The sequence below is a fragment of the Aythya ferina genome, assembly GCF_964211825.1.
Source record: "Aythya ferina genome assembly, chromosome: 6".
Taxonomy (NCBI): domain Eukaryota; kingdom Metazoa; phylum Chordata; class Aves; order Anseriformes; family Anatidae; genus Aythya; species Aythya ferina.
In genome coordinates this window covers 12,316,083-12,336,872 of record NC_140303.1, presented here as the reverse complement: position 1 = coordinate 12,336,872, position 20,790 = coordinate 12,316,083, and the positions used below count along the sequence as shown (strand labels likewise).

The following is a 20,790-nucleotide window of genomic DNA, read 5'->3' as shown; positions in this document are numbered from 1 at the left end:
AGCAAAAGAAAATGAAGAGAAGCATTGGGTAAAGCATGCGGAAGTCACATAAAAATACACTGAAACATTGAAATGTTTTGTATAACCAGTCATTGTCATGAAATTTACGCCCGTTTCAACCATTTTCTTGTAAACATGCTCACACAAATCTAGAGATTAAGAAGGGCTGTCTGATGGCCCGGAAGGATCTGAGTTTAGGGAAGCCGTCTTTGAATCCAGGGATAGACTCACCTTCCATTAAACCAAAGAGAAAATATTGCATGCAGGTGGTTTATCCGATCAACTTATTTTATTTCCTTAATTGCCATTAAAAATTTAGAGTCAAGATTTGGCAGTATGCCTGGCCCTCATAAAGAACAGGGTGTTTCAGGAACATGTTTTTTCTCAAACTCTAGTTAGGGGTTGCAGTCAAAACCTGGAAAGAAAGGAAGGCCATAGTACGGCCACAAGAAAAGGTGCTACTCACCTGAACACAATTCCTGCTATGAAGTAGAAGATGGCTAGAGTATCCATAACATTCCACAGATCTAAGAAATACTTACTGCCGTTCATGTACCACTGGAAAGGAAAAAAGATCAGAAAGTAGCCACCGCAGTTACTTGGAGAGCTCATACATCACTACATCCTCCCCTGGTCTCTCCCAGGGGATGTCCTCATGGGTAAATATTCCAACGATTGCGACATTAAGGGTTGTTCCCTTGCCCAAGTAATCTTTTATCACACACAACGGGCACAACAAAGGTCAGGTTGTTTTTAATTTCCCCCAGGAGATTTGTTTTTAGTATACACAGCAATACCAGACATTACTGACATCATTTTTTTTTTTTTGTTAACTTTATTAGGACGATAGATTGGGATTTTCTACATTTAGGGATCACTAACACATTTTTTTCCTGCAGCCCAGATGGCCTAGGCTAATGCTCTTGCACTGGGACCAGTTAGGCACGTCGGTGACACAAGCGCTGTCACAATGAGGGTTTCTGTGCTCACAGGACACAACCAGCTCACACGGATGCTTGTGCATGGGGAGAGGAAGGAGTGCTCCTGACATGGGCTGAGGCTGATGTGCTGAGCGATCACATACGTACACACGTGCTGCTAGGGGAGCTTTGGAGTAGGTGACGGTATGCTCCAGCAAAACTGCTGCCAAATGGGTCAAAGGAGTCTTGTTTTTGCCCCCTGGGAGCAGATAAAGCACTGGGGGGAGGCAGGAGGGTTGCTGTTTCAGGGCTTCTCTTTCTTCACATAGCTCATTCAGGGACCTGTCTCTGGCTACACACATGTTTTTGATCAAAGATACACATTTAATTTATTTTTCTAACTCCTTAACTCTAATTCTGAATTGCAAGGCTAACGAGAATCTCTACCCTGTTCCAGATCAAAAAACTGGCAGTGCATCCTGGATCTAAAGCATGTGCAACAAACTTCTGGGTCTAAGTCAGAAATAGTTTAATCAGGAGAAACCTCCACTGGGCCTGAAGAAACAGACCAAGCCCTGATTATAAAAAACAAATCCACTGCAAAGCCTCTGCTGAAAGTCAGCTGCCCACATTAACTCCCTAATTTCATTCATGTCTGTGATGGTCTGACTTGTGTGATCAACAAAATCAACTCCAACCCCTTAATTCATGTGCAGTTGTTGAAAGCAATTTCATGCACTGGCAGATAATTGGAGGTTCAACAAGCCATTACAGTGCTGCAGCCTGTGTTGGGTGCAGTCTCCTGGGAGAGCACCAGCATTCAGGAGGCAAAATGCTGGCTCATTATATCAATTTCCAGATTTTTCCCTGCATATCCCAGAGCTGTAAATTGCTACAAATCAGAATTTTATTTTCTTCTTAATTTACATTGAAATAACCAAGGCTTAAATAATTCTCAATCAGCAGAGTACTGATCACTGAATCTCTTTATAACTAACATATCCATGGCAATTTTCTTCTCGGTATTTAGAGGGATACACACAGATCAAAGGGAATTTTCTTCCAAATGCAGAAGTTATGAGAGCAACACTTTGCTATTCAAGCAAGTCTGTGTTTCAATCAAGTCTGTGTTTTAGCTGCCTCCACTCCCAGAGTCGAATTGGCACAGTCTGGCCACTAGCTATTAATGCAATGACTGGGATCTGAAACTGTTCTACCTGCTCAGATTAGTGGGAAAAAGTGGCATAGGAAAAAAGGTTTCTATCCCTAAGGCTTCCCCCTGGATCTCTGCTGGGTACACACAGGAAGTGCAATGACAGGTCCAGAGACACCAGAACCTAAATCAGCAGAAATAAACACTCCATTAGTGTTTTCATTGCAACAGTCTTTTACTTTTCCCCCATTTTCCTTAGCAAGTAAATTTGGCTTAAACTGGGTGCTGCCTTGACTATTAAAAAAAGGAAAAAGACTTCACAGAAATTTAAGCATAGCAACATCAACACTCAGTAATGTCATTGAAGCTCACATAAGAAATGTGATTGCAGGGTAGCCTGATTCAGCAGGTCACCCAGAAACACTCATTTGGAGACTAACGCCTCACAGGACAAGCAGAAGGCAGCACTGCACTGAAACCACACATCCATTTCTCTTCTGATGGCCCCAGCACTTTTTGACTCATGTCTCCACTATCCTGAGCACAGTCTGGCTTGCCTGAAAAGCCTAATCCTGAAATCTTCAGAAACAGGCCAAATCCACCATACTTAGGGGAAGGAGAAAAAACAAAACAACCAAACAAAATCCCCCAAATTCATCTAGAATACTCATCTAACCTGGAAAGTATTTCTTTTTTTAGTAGATGCCAAGCCTTCTTCATTAAGGTGGTCTTATGAAGTGAGAAGAGTATCAGCTATGGCATTGGCTATAAAGGCAGTCCTGCACACTGTTCCCACACCACACCAGTACAAAAACGTAGGCAGTCCCAGGCTGGTACCTGGGACTATGTAAAACTAGCAAAAACTGTATTTATGACTAAGAGATAAACATAAATACATAAAGATACGTTGCTCATTGAAAAGAAAGGGAGATGTGGAGAAGCAAGGGCAAGAATCACTTGACCTACAGGCATGTATCTAAGCATATATTCTGCTAAACCTAACCTCTATAATCTCAACTGCTTTAGCAACCTCAGCCAAGCAGTCCTAAGAAGCATCTCCAGCGGCATCAGCGTATCCATACAGCCTCAATAGCTGTGTGGATCACAGCTCAACAGCCTGCAGTTATTGGGACATATCTAGGAATTAAACATCGGGAAGTCCCAGGAGGTGGTTCCCCTGTAACTTAGAAGCGGCCTGCACTGCCTTAAGCTACAGGCAGCTGCCAACATAAAGCTTCTATTCTAGCATTAAACATTTTTGGTTTGCAAGCGCTGCCTACTTGTCTCACTTCATCACAAAGCAGGATGAAGACCAGCACGTAAAGGATCATCTCCAGGACAGTAGGTTCCTTCTGGAAATCCATAAGCAACACGTAGGCGAAGAGCAACAGGAAAGCAATGTAGAAGATAACATTCCAGGAGAAGACCACAAAGGGTGAGGTGAAGAAAGACACATAGTACAGGAAGAGTTTCTTACTCTTCTCCACGGGTTTTTTCCTGAGAAATTAGAAGAGGGAAAAGGTATCAAAGCATAGCCTTATGCCTGGAAATATCTGTGTTTTGTCAAAGTGAAAACTAGAAAGGTACAAAGACTAGTATAGGACTAGCACTTTAAAGGCAATGCCATTCTGCATCTGGCATCAGGCATACAAGTAAATTGGCATATATTAACTCCAGATCAGAGTGAGAAAACAATCTGTTAAAAGACCTTTGAGCCATTAAATATCTTTATCTGAAAGTGACTGAACACTGGAAGAGGTTCAGTCAGAGGTTGTGGAGTGCCCATCCATGGAGATACTCAAAACCCGACTGGACATAGTCCTGGTCAATCTGCTCGAGCAGGGGGATGATCTTGAGAGGTCCCTTTCAGCCTGAATTGCTGTATGATCCTATGATTAATTTATTTGTTTTACTTCTGTTAATGAGAAGCCAGCTGATTACCTGAATGAGATGAAACCACAGCCTATTAAAGGGAAAAAGAAGAGACACAGTATAATCTTCCAATTCTTAGTATCTCTTGAAATCTCTCCATACCACTGCTTGGAAAGGAAATTCTGCAGGGAAGAAGAAAATACCCTTGTTTGTTGTAACAGCAACAAAATAACTTTGGAATGCTATTAGAGGACATTCGATTTAGGAGGGAAAAAAAAAAAAGAAGAAGAAGAAAGCTTTGAGATTTAAAATAAAATAACTGGGATTCCTATTTCAGTAATAGAGAATGTTTTCTGCATCAGTAACAGTGTGCTGGTTCTTTAGTCCAGCCATCCCCTAGCCTACCTGAGAAGGAGTTGAATGTGAGGCTAAACAGGAGCTGACCTGATTTATAAGGCACTTCACACTGGGCAGTACATCCACACTGTGTACACACATGACTTGTGCCAAAGGGGAAGTCACTTTAGGCAGTCTTCATCATCTAGGTTTTTATGATTTACAGTTCTAAATTGTCTTCCCCTCTTGACTTAGTATTTGTGGGCAAATCAGCCATCAGCTGTTAGCCACACGTTGTCCCCCACCGGGCACAGTCCGTGCTCTCTGGGATGCATTTCACAGCACTGCAGAAGTTGGTTCTGTGAGCACCCTGTGGGAAAGGGCTTTGCTACAGCCACACAAAGCTCTGCATTCACACGGCTGGGAAACATCACCCCTAGGTTCTGACCTCCATGAGGGCAGTGTCTGAGCTGTGGCCTCGCACAGGCTAGTCCCATGGATGCAGCATTTTGGCAGGAAGAATATTTGCTTTTCTTATTTTAGAAGTCACCCAGATCACATGAGTTACAGCAATCCATGCACCTTCTTGTCACTGATATTACCTGCACCCCTGGCTGCGCAATGAATTGCTGGTCTTTTGCTTCCACTGCTAGTTCCAGGCAATTGCTCCCACCCCAGGCTTCACAGGAATAGGTCAGCAGCTGCTCAGCCAGATCTTCATCATTGCTGTAGCACTCGGTGAACAGCTCTGGAGGAAAGAGGCCGCCCAATAAGGAGAGAAAGCAACTCTATCAGATCTGTCCCCGACTCTGTCCCTGTTTGACAACAGCTGCACAGCCCAAAGGGCAGGAATTACCCAGCCCAGCCCTGCAGCATTAGTACTCATTCATATTGTACCTGCTGCGTATTTCTACATACACTTTCCAACACACTCGCACACTGAGCTCCAAATTCCCACTCAGTTTTCCACTAACTGGGATGCAACTGCCTTTAGTGACTTAAAAACATAATATTAAAGCATACAGATTCAAGAACTCTTCATCATGCTGAACATTTGGAAAAAAACAAGTATTCTTAATTCTCTATTCTTAACACACTTGCATGTATTAAGCTTTCATACGGAATTCATGTCTGGATGAAAAATTGTAATATCAAATCAGCTTGCACAGAGATAATATTAAGATGAGTTCTGCACTGAAAATTGAACAAAAATGTGAACTACTCAAATGATTCAGTACTTTTGCTAGTATCATTTTCTTTTCATTCATTTAGCACTGATATGAGTTATAGTAAGTGTCAGCAGTCCCATACTAACAGAATTAAACAATGTGGGCAGAATTTGATAGTTTTTCATTGAGAAAAATGCATTGCAAACATGGTTGTTGAAGAAGAGCTATACGCATCTTATTCTGCCCGTAGATTTTTGCCACCAACCATCTGTATGGTGTGAAAAACAAAGTCTGAATTGCAGGACAATTCTGTACGGAAAGTAGCTAGACCAATGACCCAGGTAACACGTCTGGGTTTTGTGTTGTACACATACTAGGCCAGGATGAAAACTCAGGCCACCGTTTCACTACAAAGACATTTAATTGCAATAAAAAGTAATTTCTGTTTCCAGCTTTGGCCACTTCCCACTCAACGGCAGTGCTGTTGGTATATCTATGACAGGGCACAGCATGCCACTGCCTGAAGAGCAGTCCAGCCTCTCAGAAAACAAACCAGCCTTTGCTAGAAGTGCTTCTCTCCAACAGGAGATTTTCCCAGGCATTTTTCTGAACAGCTTTGTTACCATAACTGCAAAGATGCACACAAACAGCAATACCTTCAGTGGTGTTACCATATACACTGCAATATGCAGATCAGTCTTGATAACAGACTTCAATGGAGCCTGTGCACTTCTCAACATCAGGCCCAGTGGATCTAGATACCTATAGGAAAGCCTAAGCTTCACCTTGTGAAGCAGGACAAGCAAGAATTTTTCAGTGCATGCACTCCTTAGCAGACAGTGAAATAGCTCTGTAATCATTCTGATACACACATAAATAAATATAAGGCTAGAAGTTCAACAGGTCAATCTAGGCTCCATTAGACCTAGAGCAAGGACAAACATGGTCTGCTTTTAGGAGCAATAAAACACTATCAGTCTGTGGAGATTTTCAAGATTTGGCTAAGCAAAACCATGACAGAAGAGATTTAGTCTTGGTAAGAGCTCTACCTCAACACGAAGGTGGGACTTAAGGCCTCCAGAGGCCCTTTCCAGCAACATTTCCATGGTTTCCCTACTCAACCTGCAGGGCTATTACACCTTAACCATCACCTAATGGGACTCATGATTATGACAGCAAATTGCTTGACAGAAATGGAGTTACAGATTGACCATTTTCCATATCCAGATCAGTCAAGAGAACAAGGCCATAACCCATAATAAAGCCCCCAGAGGCAACACTATGGTATTTCCCTCCAAGTTAAGGAACCACAATCCTGCACTACAGGGCGGATCACAGACAATTTGTAAACTGTGGGCACTACAAATTAATCTGCCATCTGCCACCTGCATTGGCTTTCATTTGTGTATTTCTCTGAATGTTTTGCAGGATAACTAGGCATTAAGAAAATATGAGCATTATTGTTCTAGAAAATGGTAGTCTTAAAAAAATAAATAAAGAGCATCCACCGCATCCTGTCACCAATTAGTCTTTAAATAAGAAATATTTGTTATTCTGGCCCATGAGATGCAGGGCTCAGTTCTGGACCACTGACAGCCCTTTGTAACAAGAGAAACTGAAGGCCATACAAAGAAAGAAAAAGGAGTGAGATAGATCTGCATTCTCAGTAAGCGACAGTATCACTTCTCTTTGGGGAACAAGGAAAGGCATGTGATTTTGTAGTTCAGAATTTAGGGATTCAATACACTTTTCAACTGTAATTTATTCTCACTCCTACTTTGCAGTACTACTTCAAATTTGAAGGCGGACACTTCTCAACTTGAACGTTACTGGTTCTCATGAAGAACGTTTCTCTTATTCTGTATTCTCTATTTCTGGGCACCCTTCTTCAGCCTTGCCATTACAAGAGGCAACTCTTCTTCCCAATGAACGAAGATCTCTACAAAAAAATGCCCAAACTCTTGCTTTTGGAGGCAAGCTGTTCAGACAGGACACATGGATTTTAATGGGAGCGGACAGTGTAGAAGCATTAAAAACATATTTTGATATTACTGGCACAGGCTGCCCAGAGAAGCTGTGGATGCCCCATCCCTGGAAGTGTTCAAGGCTAGGTTGGAGGGGGCTTTGGGCAACCTTGTCTAGTGAAAGCTGTCCCTGCCCATGGCAGGGGGTTGGAAACAGATGGTTGTTAAAGTCCCTTCCAACCCAAACCATTCTATCTTTCTATGATTTGATGATGGATATCTAGTTTTCTAAATGAAAGTTTATTTCTACTCCCTTTTGAGATGTCATTCTCTTCTTTCCAAATCAGGTTGAATTTCTGGGCAGCATTTCAGGCAAATTTAATGAATTCTCTTGCCTTGCATTCTGCTAAACAAAACCAGCATGGTTTTCAGTTTGCATTATCTGCACAAAATAAAAACATCACTGTGCAATCATCACTATACATCAGATCTGGAGATCATTAAAACAAGATCATTAACGTTCCAAGAAATGAAACAGCATCCTGATCTCTGACTCCTCTGTTAAATTTCTAAAGGACTCACTGAAGGCACTTACCTACTGCTCTTGTCTCATACTCATTAGCGAGTTCCTCAGACTCACCAGCAGCATTTATGTCATTCTTCACCTTTGCCATGCTTTTCAGAAGCTTACTGGCCCCGAGGGCTGCCAAAGTGCAACCTCTGGTCTATGGAGAGAGTAAAGTCATGTAAACCCTTCTGGAAAGGGAATGTGATATATTCTTTAAAAGTTATCCTGCTCTTTTTCCAGCTGCTCAGTTCCTAGTCAAGACTGGCCAATGAAGAACCAGTTCTACAAAACGAATGATAATTATCACTGTACTGGTTTGGTAACATCTTTGTGACCAGTCTGAAAAGTTCTCCTGTTTAACAGTTAGATACCAGCTTTTTATCTCTGACAGAAGATTCACAGAAGAGGGTCTGCTCTGCTATGAGCTACACTACCATATTTATTGTCCACCAGCCTGGACCAAATGTACTATTTTTAGTACATACCAGGGAAGACGTGCTCGATTTTGGAGATAGACCGATATGAGCAGGAGCATCCATCAGCTTTGCTTTTATTTAGCCTCACATTTGCAGCCTGTGAATTATGTATTTGATGAAATCATAACTAAAGATATTGTCTAATGAAAATTAGAAATGGATTTAAATCAAATAGCCAGAATCACAACACATCCATGTTACAGAACGGTGGGGGGAACTCGGTGGAATAGAGGGGTTAGCAGAACTGCCACCATGGACTTCCAGAGGGCAGACTTCAGGTCTGCTAGGTTAGACTAGATGATCCTAGAGGTCTTTTTCAACCTGAGTGATTCTATGAACTCAGCCTTCAAACTTGAAAACAGATAAGAAAATCTAACTATCTGTAAATGCTAGTTTGGACTGCTGACACATACCTGACATTATAAAAAGAAGATATGAAACCCATAACCAAGCACAAAATGGGTAATATTCAACCTACTTACAGAGCCACGTAACAATTATCTGTTGTGGTTTTGTGTTTGACGATGGATCGGGAGCCTTCAAAGGCCTACAGCCCAAAGACAAGGAACACCACTGTGATGTGTGCGGAGGAACAAAGAAGAACTCAACTTACTTGCTCCCAAATGACTTTGGACAACTCTTTCTTGTTCTGAAGAACTGACCAAATAAACAGAGCTTGCAATGGATGCCTTGTGATAGGGCACTCATTCTGAAAGGAAGAGCAAGGACTCCTCAGACCTAAGCTCCTGGAACAAGTCCTTAGCCTGTCATTCTCCATTCTCTGTTTTCTTCCTTTTAAAGCCATCCCACTTATTCCCTTTCCACATGTTCCCTTTCTTGGCCATCTGGCACTTGTCACACACTACTCTAAGTTACAGCAGCCTTATATTTTCCTGTTTAATTTGGAAGACTTAGCCCCACTGCTTTTCCTAAATGTGCATTAAAGGACATTTGGGTCAAAATCACTTTCTGCTTTAACCCATGCAGTTCAGACAGTCTCATTCACAGCTTGACTTTGTGTTTAAATAACACAGATTAGGATCCTCTAAAAGGAATGCTAATTTTACACCAATAGGCCTTTTGTGTTCGAGCAAGACCCTGAACTTGACAAAATCTGAAACAGACACAAAGTTCTACGCTACCAACTGCTTTGCATTAGGGCAGTTTGCACCAGCAGATTGCAAAGCGGTTGTGAAATAACTCCTGAGCGACAAAACTTTTAAGAAGCAAAAAGCTTCAGTGGAAACTCTCAAAGCTAACTAGCAGTTTTAAACCAAATTTCCCCTAATTGTCACACATGTTGCATTATGTCTCTGAAGCCCACAACTGATTTCAGACACTTAATATCTGATCCCTAGGCTCCGGTTTTGCAATTTGGATCTGGATCTTAGTGACAACTAAGAAATACGGTTCTATCTGACGATGAAATAAGGTCCAGAAGGTGCTTGACACTCTTGCAATAAGCAAGGTTTAGAGCACAAAATACAATACTCTGTACCCAGATATGAGTCCAAATTACTCATGCCCAGCTGGTACTTCAGTACTGGGCTCTGAATTTGTATTGGCGTAAAATACAAGTATCACAGCACTGATTGCTCTAATAGAAAATCTTACAACTCAACATCCAAATAAACCAGCCACTTTTCTCATAGCTAAACAATCCTTACAAGTATTTGTAATATGAGGAAACATGTTAAGTATAAAATAAGGCCGACTGTTAAAAGCAAATCCTTCTATACCAGAAACAAAACATATTTTTTGCTTTTTTCCCTTTTCAGGGATGCGTAGTGGAATACAACTGTTCATCACTTACTGAAATATGTATCTCCATCTCATCCTTGCTATTTTTATCATCTTTTTTGAGACCTCTTCGGAAGTCTTCAACCATCTTCCACACAAATGTGAGAAGTGCATCATTATAGGAGTTCTTTGCAATCTGCAGGTTCTTGAACACCAAGCTACTGAAGTTGTTGGTGTACAGTTCCTTAAGGACCTCTGTGGTAAGGAATTTCCTCAGGTTCAGGCCATTTTCCAAGAAGAGACGAACAAATTTGGGCCTGTCTTTCACTAAGGCTGTGAACATGACATCCTGCAGGTCAGCAGACTAGGAAGAAATGGAAGAACAAATATTAGGAGGCATGTGAGGTGTGAAAAGATGAATTAAAGGCCAGACACAAGTAACTAACTGCCACATTTTCCTTCATGCTGGCACACTTTCATCAGAATCAGCTTTTTCCATATGCAATTGCATTTGTTAGGTGGTGTGGACTACTTCCAGCATGGGCAGATCACCTTTGCAAGCAGTGCAAGGAGGAAAAGGTGGTCTTACTTAACACAGAGGATAGGATATTGAGACAGTGGCTGCTGTTACATCTCTCTGCTCTGTTACATCACTGCTCCCCTGGCTCATGCCACTGCACTCAGACAGAAGCCATCTGTACCTCCCAGTTTCGGTCATTGGTGAAGATCTCATCACTGGCCAGGTCCAGTTGGTTCCACTCCAGCAGCAGCTTCAGCTGCCCATTCCAGTTATCTCTGTCATGTTCATTTGTGCTGAAAGCTGCAGAGGAAGAGCAATCCTCTAGGTAAAAGACCAGACACAGAAGAGCTTCCTGGTGTACGTACTCATCGCTGCTTTTCACGCGCTACTCAACAAGACCCCTACCAAGCATCTTTCCCCAGATTCATGCACATCTTCCTGATTGGGTTTTAGGGGCCTCTGGAAACTTAGAAACACATCTAGTGCCCAACGCATGTGTATATCTTCCCTTTCATGCAGCATGTAGGAAATGGGAATGTCACCTTCCCAGAACGCTTCAAGTAACATGCCCATGTGCTCCGCACAGAGCAGGGTACATGAATCATCTGAGAAAAAAAAAGCAAGCACGCCTCAAAGCACAACAGAGGATATACATGCCTAGGGCTGAAACTTGCTATTCAAAATCCCAGAGTAACCCATCTTTATCCATCTATTTAACATACACAAAGAAAAAAAAAAAAAGACAACAAAAAAACAGAACGACTTGCCTTTGTAGAGAGCAAAAGAAATGGCATTGCTCACAATTTCATCTCCAGCTTCTTCTATTTTGATTACTGTCAGTAAATGAGGGTTCTCGAGGACTTCTTTGATCTACAAAAAGGAAAACCATTCCAAAGCACTCTAGACCGTTTAGCAGTTGATCTCCTAGAGCATCTTGAACAAAAATTTCCCATTCATATTGTAGCAATCATCAGTCCTATTTCCAAATACAGTTAAAACTTATACAAGTCCGGATAGAAGCAGATGAGATTTAAAGTCACCAAGATTAATTATCCTCTGAATATATAGCAAGTGACTGTGATTCCTCCCTATGCAGATTGTTACTACCAAAAAGATATAATCTCAGTAATTAGAAACCACTCATAAAGAAAAACAGATTGTGACAGGCCATGTTTCAACAAATGCCTGGCAGTTTATTATAAACCACTGCTTCTACCTCCTTGTGTTTTGTTGAAACCAGATAATTTCTCACATAACTGAGCTTTCATTCTAGTGTACAGAAAACAAAAAATCTTAGTCATTCATAACTGAAGGACAAGACATCCCAGCAGAAACTAAAAGTGGCTTATCTGTGAAAGCTGCCTTCAGCAGCTCCACACTCTCCAGTGCAGGTCTTTGTGGAAACCAGAGGCTTGTGATCTGCTCAGAGTGCAGCTCTTTCTCCTCAGCATGAGATAGCACAGCTCCCAGGCTCAAAATACAAGTTCAGATTTATTTTCTGCAGGCCTGTCTCTGCAAAAGACCACAACCTACTTTTTCCTGTAAGCTTGTTAATACAGAATCAGGAAAAGGTACCTCTGGAGATCTAGTCCAACCCTGCTGCTCAAAACTGGGGAAATCACAGCACGTTGCCCAGCAGAACTTGTAGGATGTCCCATGGACTCGTTTTGCCAAGTTCTCACTGAGTTTTGACTCAGGATTTATCAGAAAAAAAATAGCTACTTAAACGTCAATACCAGAAGCTTTGTTTGGTTCATATCCAAGGAAATACATGTGGAAATATGAGCGTCTGAGTTCCCCTCCAGGGTTTGTGAACAACTTGCAATGCTACATCCATTAAAAATAAATAATAATAAGTTAAAGGGGGGAAGAACAGCTGAGTGAAAGAGAATTAAATGTACAGGATGGAACATACCATTTTCCATCCCCCATTATGAACATGCAATCACTCTCCACTGCCAGCTCCCTGCTGTGAACACGGGTAGGAGATAATTAAGCAAGAGAGGAAAACAGAATCAGACCCCAGGATAAAGCATTCGGCTTTTAATTGAGAAAGTCAATTAGCTTAAGTTAATGTATTGTTGAGTGGGCTGAAGTGTTGTTGGAACTAAGACTTCTGAAAAATAACAGAATAAGATTTTTTGGAGATCCATTTTTTCTGTCCCTGTCATGGAGGGCAGAAATATGTCTAAAAACAGGTCACTGTGGTGGGCAAGTAACTGGAGAGTTAAAACAGTTTCCTAAGTCAGGCCCAACCAACCCAAGAGAGAAAATGCTCTCCTCAGTCCTCCAGTTTCCCCAGTCTCCAGAAAACACGTAGGATCACAACGGTAACTAAATTCTGAGGGCTCTGTGGTCAAAGATAGAGAGGCAAAAGAAGATTTTGCTGGTGTATGTACAATGTTCTACCTTCAACTGCATCCCATGTACACACTACTGGTAAGTCCACAGTCTATTTAGCAAGTGTCCTACTTGAGATGATGTAGGGATGCTACTGTGGTGAAATCCTGACCAACTAAGCCTCTAGAACTAAAGATCTTGTCCCTGGTCTGTAAGGGAAATCTGTCCACCCTGGTATCTTAAAGGATGCAGGAAGAAAGGCAAAATCTTGTTGAACTTGTTGAAATGTGAGAATCCTGGAGTAGAATTGCTCCAATTTGAACACCTGCAGGGCAGCAGCAATACCTCTCTGCCTCTGAGCGATCCAGCAGGATCTAGCAGTGTGAGGCCTGATTCAACATATCCAATTTCATACCTGCACAAAGCACACAAGGGAGTCAGGACACCAACCAGCACATCTGCCAAGAGACACATCCAGCAACCAGTGCTCCAGAGGAATCACAAGCACCCAGAAAGCAGACAACAACCTGGCTTTAGCAATCCTGTACCCAGAACTAAACCCAAACTCAATCTGTCTTTCCCCAGACTAGCTGCTCCTGATCTCCCGTTTATTTTCTACCCTTCTGCCATGTTCAGCCTCTCTACAATAGCAAGCACTTACCCATTTGATCCAGCTTTCAGTCTCCTCTTCTGAGAGCCTTGAAATAGTGCGAGGCAGATACCTGAGCAAGCTCTCCTTGACACATGAAGAAGCCAGAGTGCCTTCTGCCTCCATCAAGCTAGCTATAACATCAGCAATCCGTCCAGAGCCTTCCACGACAACGCAGGGAATTTTACTCTTGATGGCCACATGGATAGACTAGGGAGCCACAGAGGGAGAAATGATGTTCTGAAATGTGCTGAAAAATGTGCTGAAGTAATGACAGAAGAACCTCTAGCCCCCCTGTTATAAAGACCACAGTAAGAGATACCTATTTCATTTGCATCATTGCCACTGAGAACACCACCAGAATATAAGCTGCCTGCCAGAAAACTGTACAAACAGAGCAAAGAGAATTTATGATCAACCACAGAGCACCTATTAGCTATCAGAACAGACTCAGAGACAGCTTCACAAAGCAAAAAATCATTCTGGAACTGTCAAAACTGTGAGCAGGTTACTTACTCTTTTCAATTGGACAACGGGTTCACGACAAAAGCAAATCATTTTTTCTTGCCAGCTAGATCAAAGTGGTTTTCTTAAGAAGGGTCCAACTAAAGTGCATGTTTTATATCACAGAGAGTTTAAAACAGAAGCTTGAAACAGTTTTACCACTCCTCTGCTAAAGCAGATTCCTGTCATGATACAGGCACAGAAGATGAGTAATAGGGAGCTTTCCTGGCCAACACCACCAGGAGTAAGGCATGGCAAGGACAGACACCCACACCATGGAACCTACCGTGTCACCTTGGGCTGATCAGTCTATTCCTTGTGAATACAGGCTTAATAAATGATCAAGATCATTTACCAAAGATAAATGATCAAGAAGGCAGACACAGATGTCTCAGTGTACTTGTAACCTTGATAAATAACCCTTAATTGAACTATCATCCAGTAACTTTTCAGAGGAAGCTCTTTTCAGGAATTATGCATTCAGTTTAACAAGGCTTTTATTCATACTGATTAGATAGCTGGTAAGTCTGTTATGTGTCATTTCTCAACAGTGGGCTTGTTGTCTCTCCATGCATGTAATCATAAGGCTTCTCATGTTGCTATACTGCATGCTGTGTAGAAACAACTCCTTCAGCGATGACAAAATCCTCTCTTAAAAGCTGGCAATGTGGAACTAAAAGAAGATAACACTTTCAGCAAAGCTTCACTCTAAAACCTAAATGGATGCTTTTACCTCATCTTAGGACTTCATATTAGTCCATTGAACTGTGCATCTGTATTCATCTACAGTCTACTTGTGGGCAAAGCTAGAATTAATCACGTGCATGAAACCAAAACACCAGAAAACACACAGAGGCTAGGGTAATGACCTGAAATTTCACAGAGTGATTTAGATTAATTGATTAATGTTAGTAAAGAAGAGATAACAGAGACTGTGCTTAGAATTGTTAGAAACACATTCTTTCTCATCCTGACAGCAAATTAGTTTGATTAGCCTCAACATTAAAACTACAATTCTAGTCAGAACGGGTAGTATCAAGATCAGCTCTTCAAATTAGGCAATTATAAATATCACCTCTGCTTCAATTTTACTGCCACAAATACTAACATAGTCTTTCCATTGTACCCTACCTTCTTGCAAAAACCAGGCCTTTTCTCAGATCTTTCTCAAGGTTCTTCAACCCAGGCTACGTCAGCTCTTCTATTTGCATGCTATTCAAAACCATCTCATCCTCACTCACTGTTTGTTTCCTTTCCACACATCCTGATTTCACATCTTTTTACTCTTACCCTAGCCCCAGGTCCCTTTGCTCTTTCAATCTCATATTCCTCACTCAGGTCACTCATGTTCATTCCTGCAAGGGTGCATTCTGTTCATCCTCTTCCTACCTGCCTTCTATTTGAAGATGATGCCTAATCCCTCTCCTTCTACAGGATCAGAATCAGCAGAGCCTTCCTGCCTTGTTCAGCTGTCTATATTTAAACTATGTGTGGCCCACAGTTCTCAGGAGCAGATATCAAGTCAGCTCAAGCAAGCTCTGAACTGGAGAATCAACACAAACTCACCTTCCTTGCATATTGGATGAAAACACTAATCTCCACAAAGCAAGTGCAAGATGAATTTTGCCAAACCAAAAAATAAGACAACCTCATACAACAAGGATCAAGAGCTACATGGCTGACAATGACTACTCTGATTGCTGCTCAAATTAACTTGTTATAGAAGAACAAAGAACTGAACTGTTCCACCTAAAAGTTTTTCAGAATGTCAGCCTAAGGTAGAAACTTTGCACAGAAAATGTCAACTGAAACAAACTTCATACACTTAAAAACAGTTGCAAGCCAGCATTCTTGCAAGTAACCATTCTTCAGTGAATAATTGGACGGGATACTTTATCATGTTGCTCATGAAGTAGTATCTAATCTCTCTTAAAGATTAGATCAGTGCCCCTACTGTCAAAAAGTGAAAGAAAGAAATGAAAGAAATAAACTTACTTTCAAAGTCTCTTTCCCTCCACCTTGGGCAAAACATACAATTGGAATCTTCCCACCATAATTTGATTCTGCGGAACATGCCAAAAGAAAAACGGGAAAAGTTTCAACTCATTACTGCAATTTGATCAAATCTTTTCTTCTCAGTATAATGATAGAGTTTCCAAGCTGCTCATTTTGATACTAGTTTACTGTTGGTTTTGCTAAATTTATCAACAACTTTTTTTTTTTTTTTTTTTTTTTTTTTTTTTTAAAACAAAAGCTCTGTTTTGACTAGCAGTCTGACTAGGCTGGCATCAGACAGCCTTCTCCAATAGATACTTTCTTCCTCCTAGCAATCAGAGTTTTTATTAGTTCCAATGTCCCCCATACATTTGATTTTATTCTATTTACCTACTGCTTTGACCATTTTGAGCCTATATACAAGGTCCTTATCAAAAGCTGAAGGTTCAGAACTGCTGACTCTTCACAGTTTCAATTGTAAAGGATAGCTAAGACTCCCATGACTCCAGCAGCTAGTGTTTAAGAGATATACCAAGTTTCATAATAATCCTGGATACTTCATCATGACTAATAGCACGTATGCTTCTAGCTGAGGTACACAGTTAAATATATATATGTGTGTGTGTGTGTGTATACACACACACACAAAAAAATATTTAATTAAGAACTTCCTGTCAAGGCCTTTGTTTTTTTTTCCCTTCTTGGCAAAGGAGCCAAAAGATAAATGAGCAGGTTACAGATGAATCAATCACCTTCAGAAATGAATATTTTTGGAAAAGCCTAATTTCAGCTCCTGTGTACCTGTGCTTCAGCTACCTGGAATTCATTGCCAGGTGGGATATATGCAGAACCAAGGGTCAGCCTCCCACAGATAGCTCAGCAGGAAGAGAAGGAAGGGCTGCATTGCTGAAACATTATTTGCTGTGTCCTACAAAGGACTATTGTCACATGCAGAAAGGAAGATGAGAGGAGATTGCACTGAGGAAGTCTGGCTGTTCCTGAAAGAGCATTCATGTAATGCAGACAACACATCCCTTCCAGCCTAGCATTCACAGGACGCTACTACTACTCTTTTGTTCCCAGAAAAACTTTGTCAATGAGCCCCAAAGCATGCAAGGTATAAGGAGAAGGAGGTTTGCAACCTGACGTCCACACCTACCTGGGATAACCCGCTCTGAAATGTATTTTTCTAACTGAGTTCGTACTTTTGCCTCTATCGTTGGGTGCCCATGGGTGCCATTGTCAACCAGTAAGAGATGGGTGTGATTATTGTCCAGGCAATAGAGGGGGTCTCTCTTGAGATCATCCATTATGTAATGGGCCAAGTAGTACCCCTGGAATCACAAATACAGTGTTTAACAGAGATGCATGCACAAGCCTTCAAGGACAAGACAGTGACAGCCAAACCCTGAGCCACCAACAATTCCTCATTATTTAGGAGTCTGAATTTCCTGATTCAAGACACTGCTCACTGACAGCCCCAACACACACAAAAGACAGTGGGATAAACCCCATGAAAGAGCACAATATAAATATTTGTGGAGAAAGTTTTTCTTTACAAGAGCAGCCTAATTTGAGACAATTCTCTCAGAACTGTACCTCAGGTAATGGAATAGAATGAAATTGTGACAGTTTAGTCCTTTCAGAAATCCTATTAAGCAATGCAAAAGGAAAGTAAGCTTTCTTCAGCCACCAGAAACATTAAAACTGTGGAAAACTTACTTTCAACACCTCAAAACTTACTTTCAGCACCTCAGAGAACTGTAGAAATACTGAGGTTGGAAGGGACCTCTTGAGATCATCTAGTCCAAGCCTCAAATCTCCTCAGAGCCCTCAGTAAATTAAAACTGTTTTTCCTTACCTTGCCGGATAGATTTCAGACAAGCTTTGTAACAGCTGGCAGGCACAAGATAAGGGGAGTTATGCCAGTGTATCTGAGTGATGGGATGACAGTACCCTAACAGCAACAGCTGGCACAATGTGTCTTAGTACATGGGAATCCCCACTGTGGACTACTGCCGTGCAAGGATTTCACAGCAGCTAGAGTAACTGTGGGAGAGGTTATTGCCTAGCCCTCTGCCATATGTGAAATTAGAGCAGCTGAACATCCACACAGGTGTGCTATGCATACAGCCGAGATCCCTTGCTGGTCCCCCCCACCAGGCCTGATGTGTGACCACCTTAGACACTTGAGTTCCCCCCTGCTCTGGGAAGAGCACCTGGTAGTTCATCTCACTGCTATGTATGCTGAGGAAAAGCTGGCCCCAGACTGAATTGTTTAGGACATGCAAAGTCAGGCTAAGCAGACAGATGTGTTTCTACACAAAAAATGCACTGGAGAAAAGTCTGGCAAGCTCTGCTTTACCAGAACACACAAGCTGAAGAGCTCTTGACTGACTCAAGTCAGTCACTACATGACCAATAGCATCAGCCTAGACATCGTTCTTGCTGAGAGCACCACTTGGTTAGAGACAATCTGTACAATTTACAGCAGAGCCTTGTCTCCGTTTCCCCACTGACTGAACAAGTTTCTTACGTCGTTATCACCACTGCGAATCAGGCTTTCTCGGTTGGAAATCATGCCCCAGGCTGCTATGCCGATAGCCACCACGTTCTCCTCCGAGCTCCGACTGATGGTGTTGTCTCTGACCACTTCCCCGATGTACTTCATCAGCCCGTAATGTGTGCCTCCTGTGAAAATCCAGGCCCCTGGGGATAACGGGGGATAACCTGGGAGAATGCAGTGGAATACCCACTCTCATAACAACCACCCTTTAAAACATCACAACCCAACTCCCTCTCAAGACCTTAACTTAAAGGAGACATTTATTCTTCAGTTAAACACAAAAGATAGAGTACACAACTTACATTACCACAGGCAGCCTGATGGCTCGTTCTCAGCCCTGTTACTTACAAACTATTTGGCAACATTTGCCCCAAGTGCATCAGCCAAGCAGAAACAAACTGAAGGCACTGCTTCCCTTCTGACCCTTTGAGATGCTTCCTCTCCAAAACCCCAATAAAATAACAAAGACCCATTTGCAGGTCTTTACCTTTGGACTGGGCAATGTAGATCAGCCTGCTGAATATCTTGCGCATCCGGGGCTTGAGTGCAAAGTTCTTTGCACCTCCAGTGACAGAGATGACAAGGTTAGGGGTTTTCAGGTGCCAGTGCTGTGTCATGAGATCATAGAGTGTTTCAGAGTCTGTGTCACATGACAAACGGATGTACTTTGGAGAGAAAAAATAAGAGAAACAAATAACAAGAGATAAATAGTGTTAGCTGGGAACAGACCAGGAATTGTATTTTATTCTCTAGTCTACACTCTCATTCCAATAGCTGGCAGAGGATGAAATGATGAAGAACTGGAGCTTAAGTATTCATTTCTTCCTCTAAAGTATTTTAATATTCCCACTACAAGCAGACACCATTGCTAGGACTTCCAAGGTACTTTTGTCTCTTGACAGCTCAGTGACCAGGTCTAGAGATAAGGCACAGTCTTAAAGCGGAACATTAAATGGTAATTTCAGACCCGCAGCACAGTAAGGAATGTGACTGCAGGCCTTACAATCTCCAGCTCCACCTTTTCTGGGTTCAGTCCCAAAACTTCAACCTGTCAGGAGTTTGCAACTCAAATAGTTGCAGTGCTGAAACTGCACTACCAGCTTCTGCCACATACAACTTTAACAGGGCAGAAGATAAACTGCGTAGTCCACAAAATACGATTTTTGCCAGTACTACTAAATGTCCACAGTCTTTGTACAGAACCAAGAGTAGATTCTCAGAATCTACTTGCCCTCAGCTGCTTATAGATGTGAAGGCAAGAACACTGACCATGGGATGCACAGGATGAACCAAGGAAGTTTGCAATATAACAATTTTAAATTTAACAAAGCTATGTATAGCGCTTTTTTTTATGGATTAATGGTAGTATTCTTGTAAGTGAACAAAAATAATTAGAATTGTATTTTGAGTACACTGTGAAAGTCTTAATTTGACAAACTAGAAATTCTAGACTCCATATATATGGTGTTCCTATCATAACATATATATATATATATAACACATCATGAAAACTTTATCAAGTTTGAAGCAAATCTGGAATACTCAATGAGGGTGCCATAAAGAACATAAGATAGATAATCTGTCCTCAGACAGACCTACCGTCTCTCCATTTATGTAAAAGCTCTGGGCTTTTTTTGATTGTTTTCTCTGCTAAAAAAAAATAATAAACAAATAAAAAATAAAAACTTAAGAGGCAGTTAACTTAAACTGAAGAACATACTCATCTGTTCTAGGAAGGGTTCCCAGGGCTAGTTATTGCATCTGGCTCAGAACAGCACATCACAGAGAAAGCCTAAAAGGTTCAAGGTGCTACACGAGAGCTGATGGCATCTCACAACATCTACTCCAAGGATGATCAAATGCATGGAGAACTGGGTGTTCTGCAGGAGAGGGGAAGCTGCCAGAAACAACTGCTTCACAGAGCTGCTAAACAATCCCCAATGCAAACCTTGTTAGCTCTATAGTTAGAAGGAATTTCTCCTGTACAAGGCTCTGTACTGATAACACAAAGTCCTTTA

General features: G+C 41.7%; 1 protein-coding gene across 9 annotated transcripts in view; it reads right to left on the bottom strand.

Annotated features, from left to right (window-relative positions):
- The window catches only part of TRPM8 (transient receptor potential cation channel subfamily M member 8), an 80,372-nt gene that overhangs the window by 13,180 nt on the left and 46,402 nt on the right, over positions 1–20,790 (bottom strand). For 4 of the 9 annotated variants that reach the window (XM_084524787.1, XM_084524786.1, XM_084524785.1 and 1 more), the window contains 14 exons: positions 19,260–19,437; positions 18,743–18,915; positions 17,366–17,540; positions 16,207–16,274; positions 13,720–13,917; positions 11,486–11,588; positions 10,900–11,018; positions 10,272–10,562; positions 9,072–9,167; positions 8,010–8,139; positions 4,884–5,029; positions 4,015–4,127; positions 3,354–3,570; positions 467–558 (listed from right to left, as the gene is read on the bottom strand). In XM_084524787.1, coding sequence (XP_084380913.1) covers positions 467–558; positions 3,354–3,570; positions 4,015–4,127; positions 4,884–5,029; positions 8,010–8,139; positions 9,072–9,167; positions 10,272–10,562; positions 10,900–11,018; positions 11,486–11,588; positions 13,720–13,917; positions 16,207–16,274; positions 17,366–17,540; positions 18,743–18,915; positions 19,260–19,437 — 2,099 coding nt within the window. Of the gene's footprint in view, positions 1–466; positions 559–1,564; positions 2,258–3,353; positions 3,571–4,014; positions 4,128–4,883; positions 5,030–8,009; positions 8,140–9,071; positions 9,168–10,271; positions 10,563–10,899; positions 11,019–11,485; positions 11,589–13,719; positions 13,918–16,206; positions 16,275–17,365; positions 17,541–18,742; positions 18,916–19,259; positions 19,438–20,790 lie in introns of those variants that run through there. The other 5 variants (XM_084524789.1, XM_084524790.1, XM_084524791.1 and 2 more) reach the window with 5 other exon arrangements.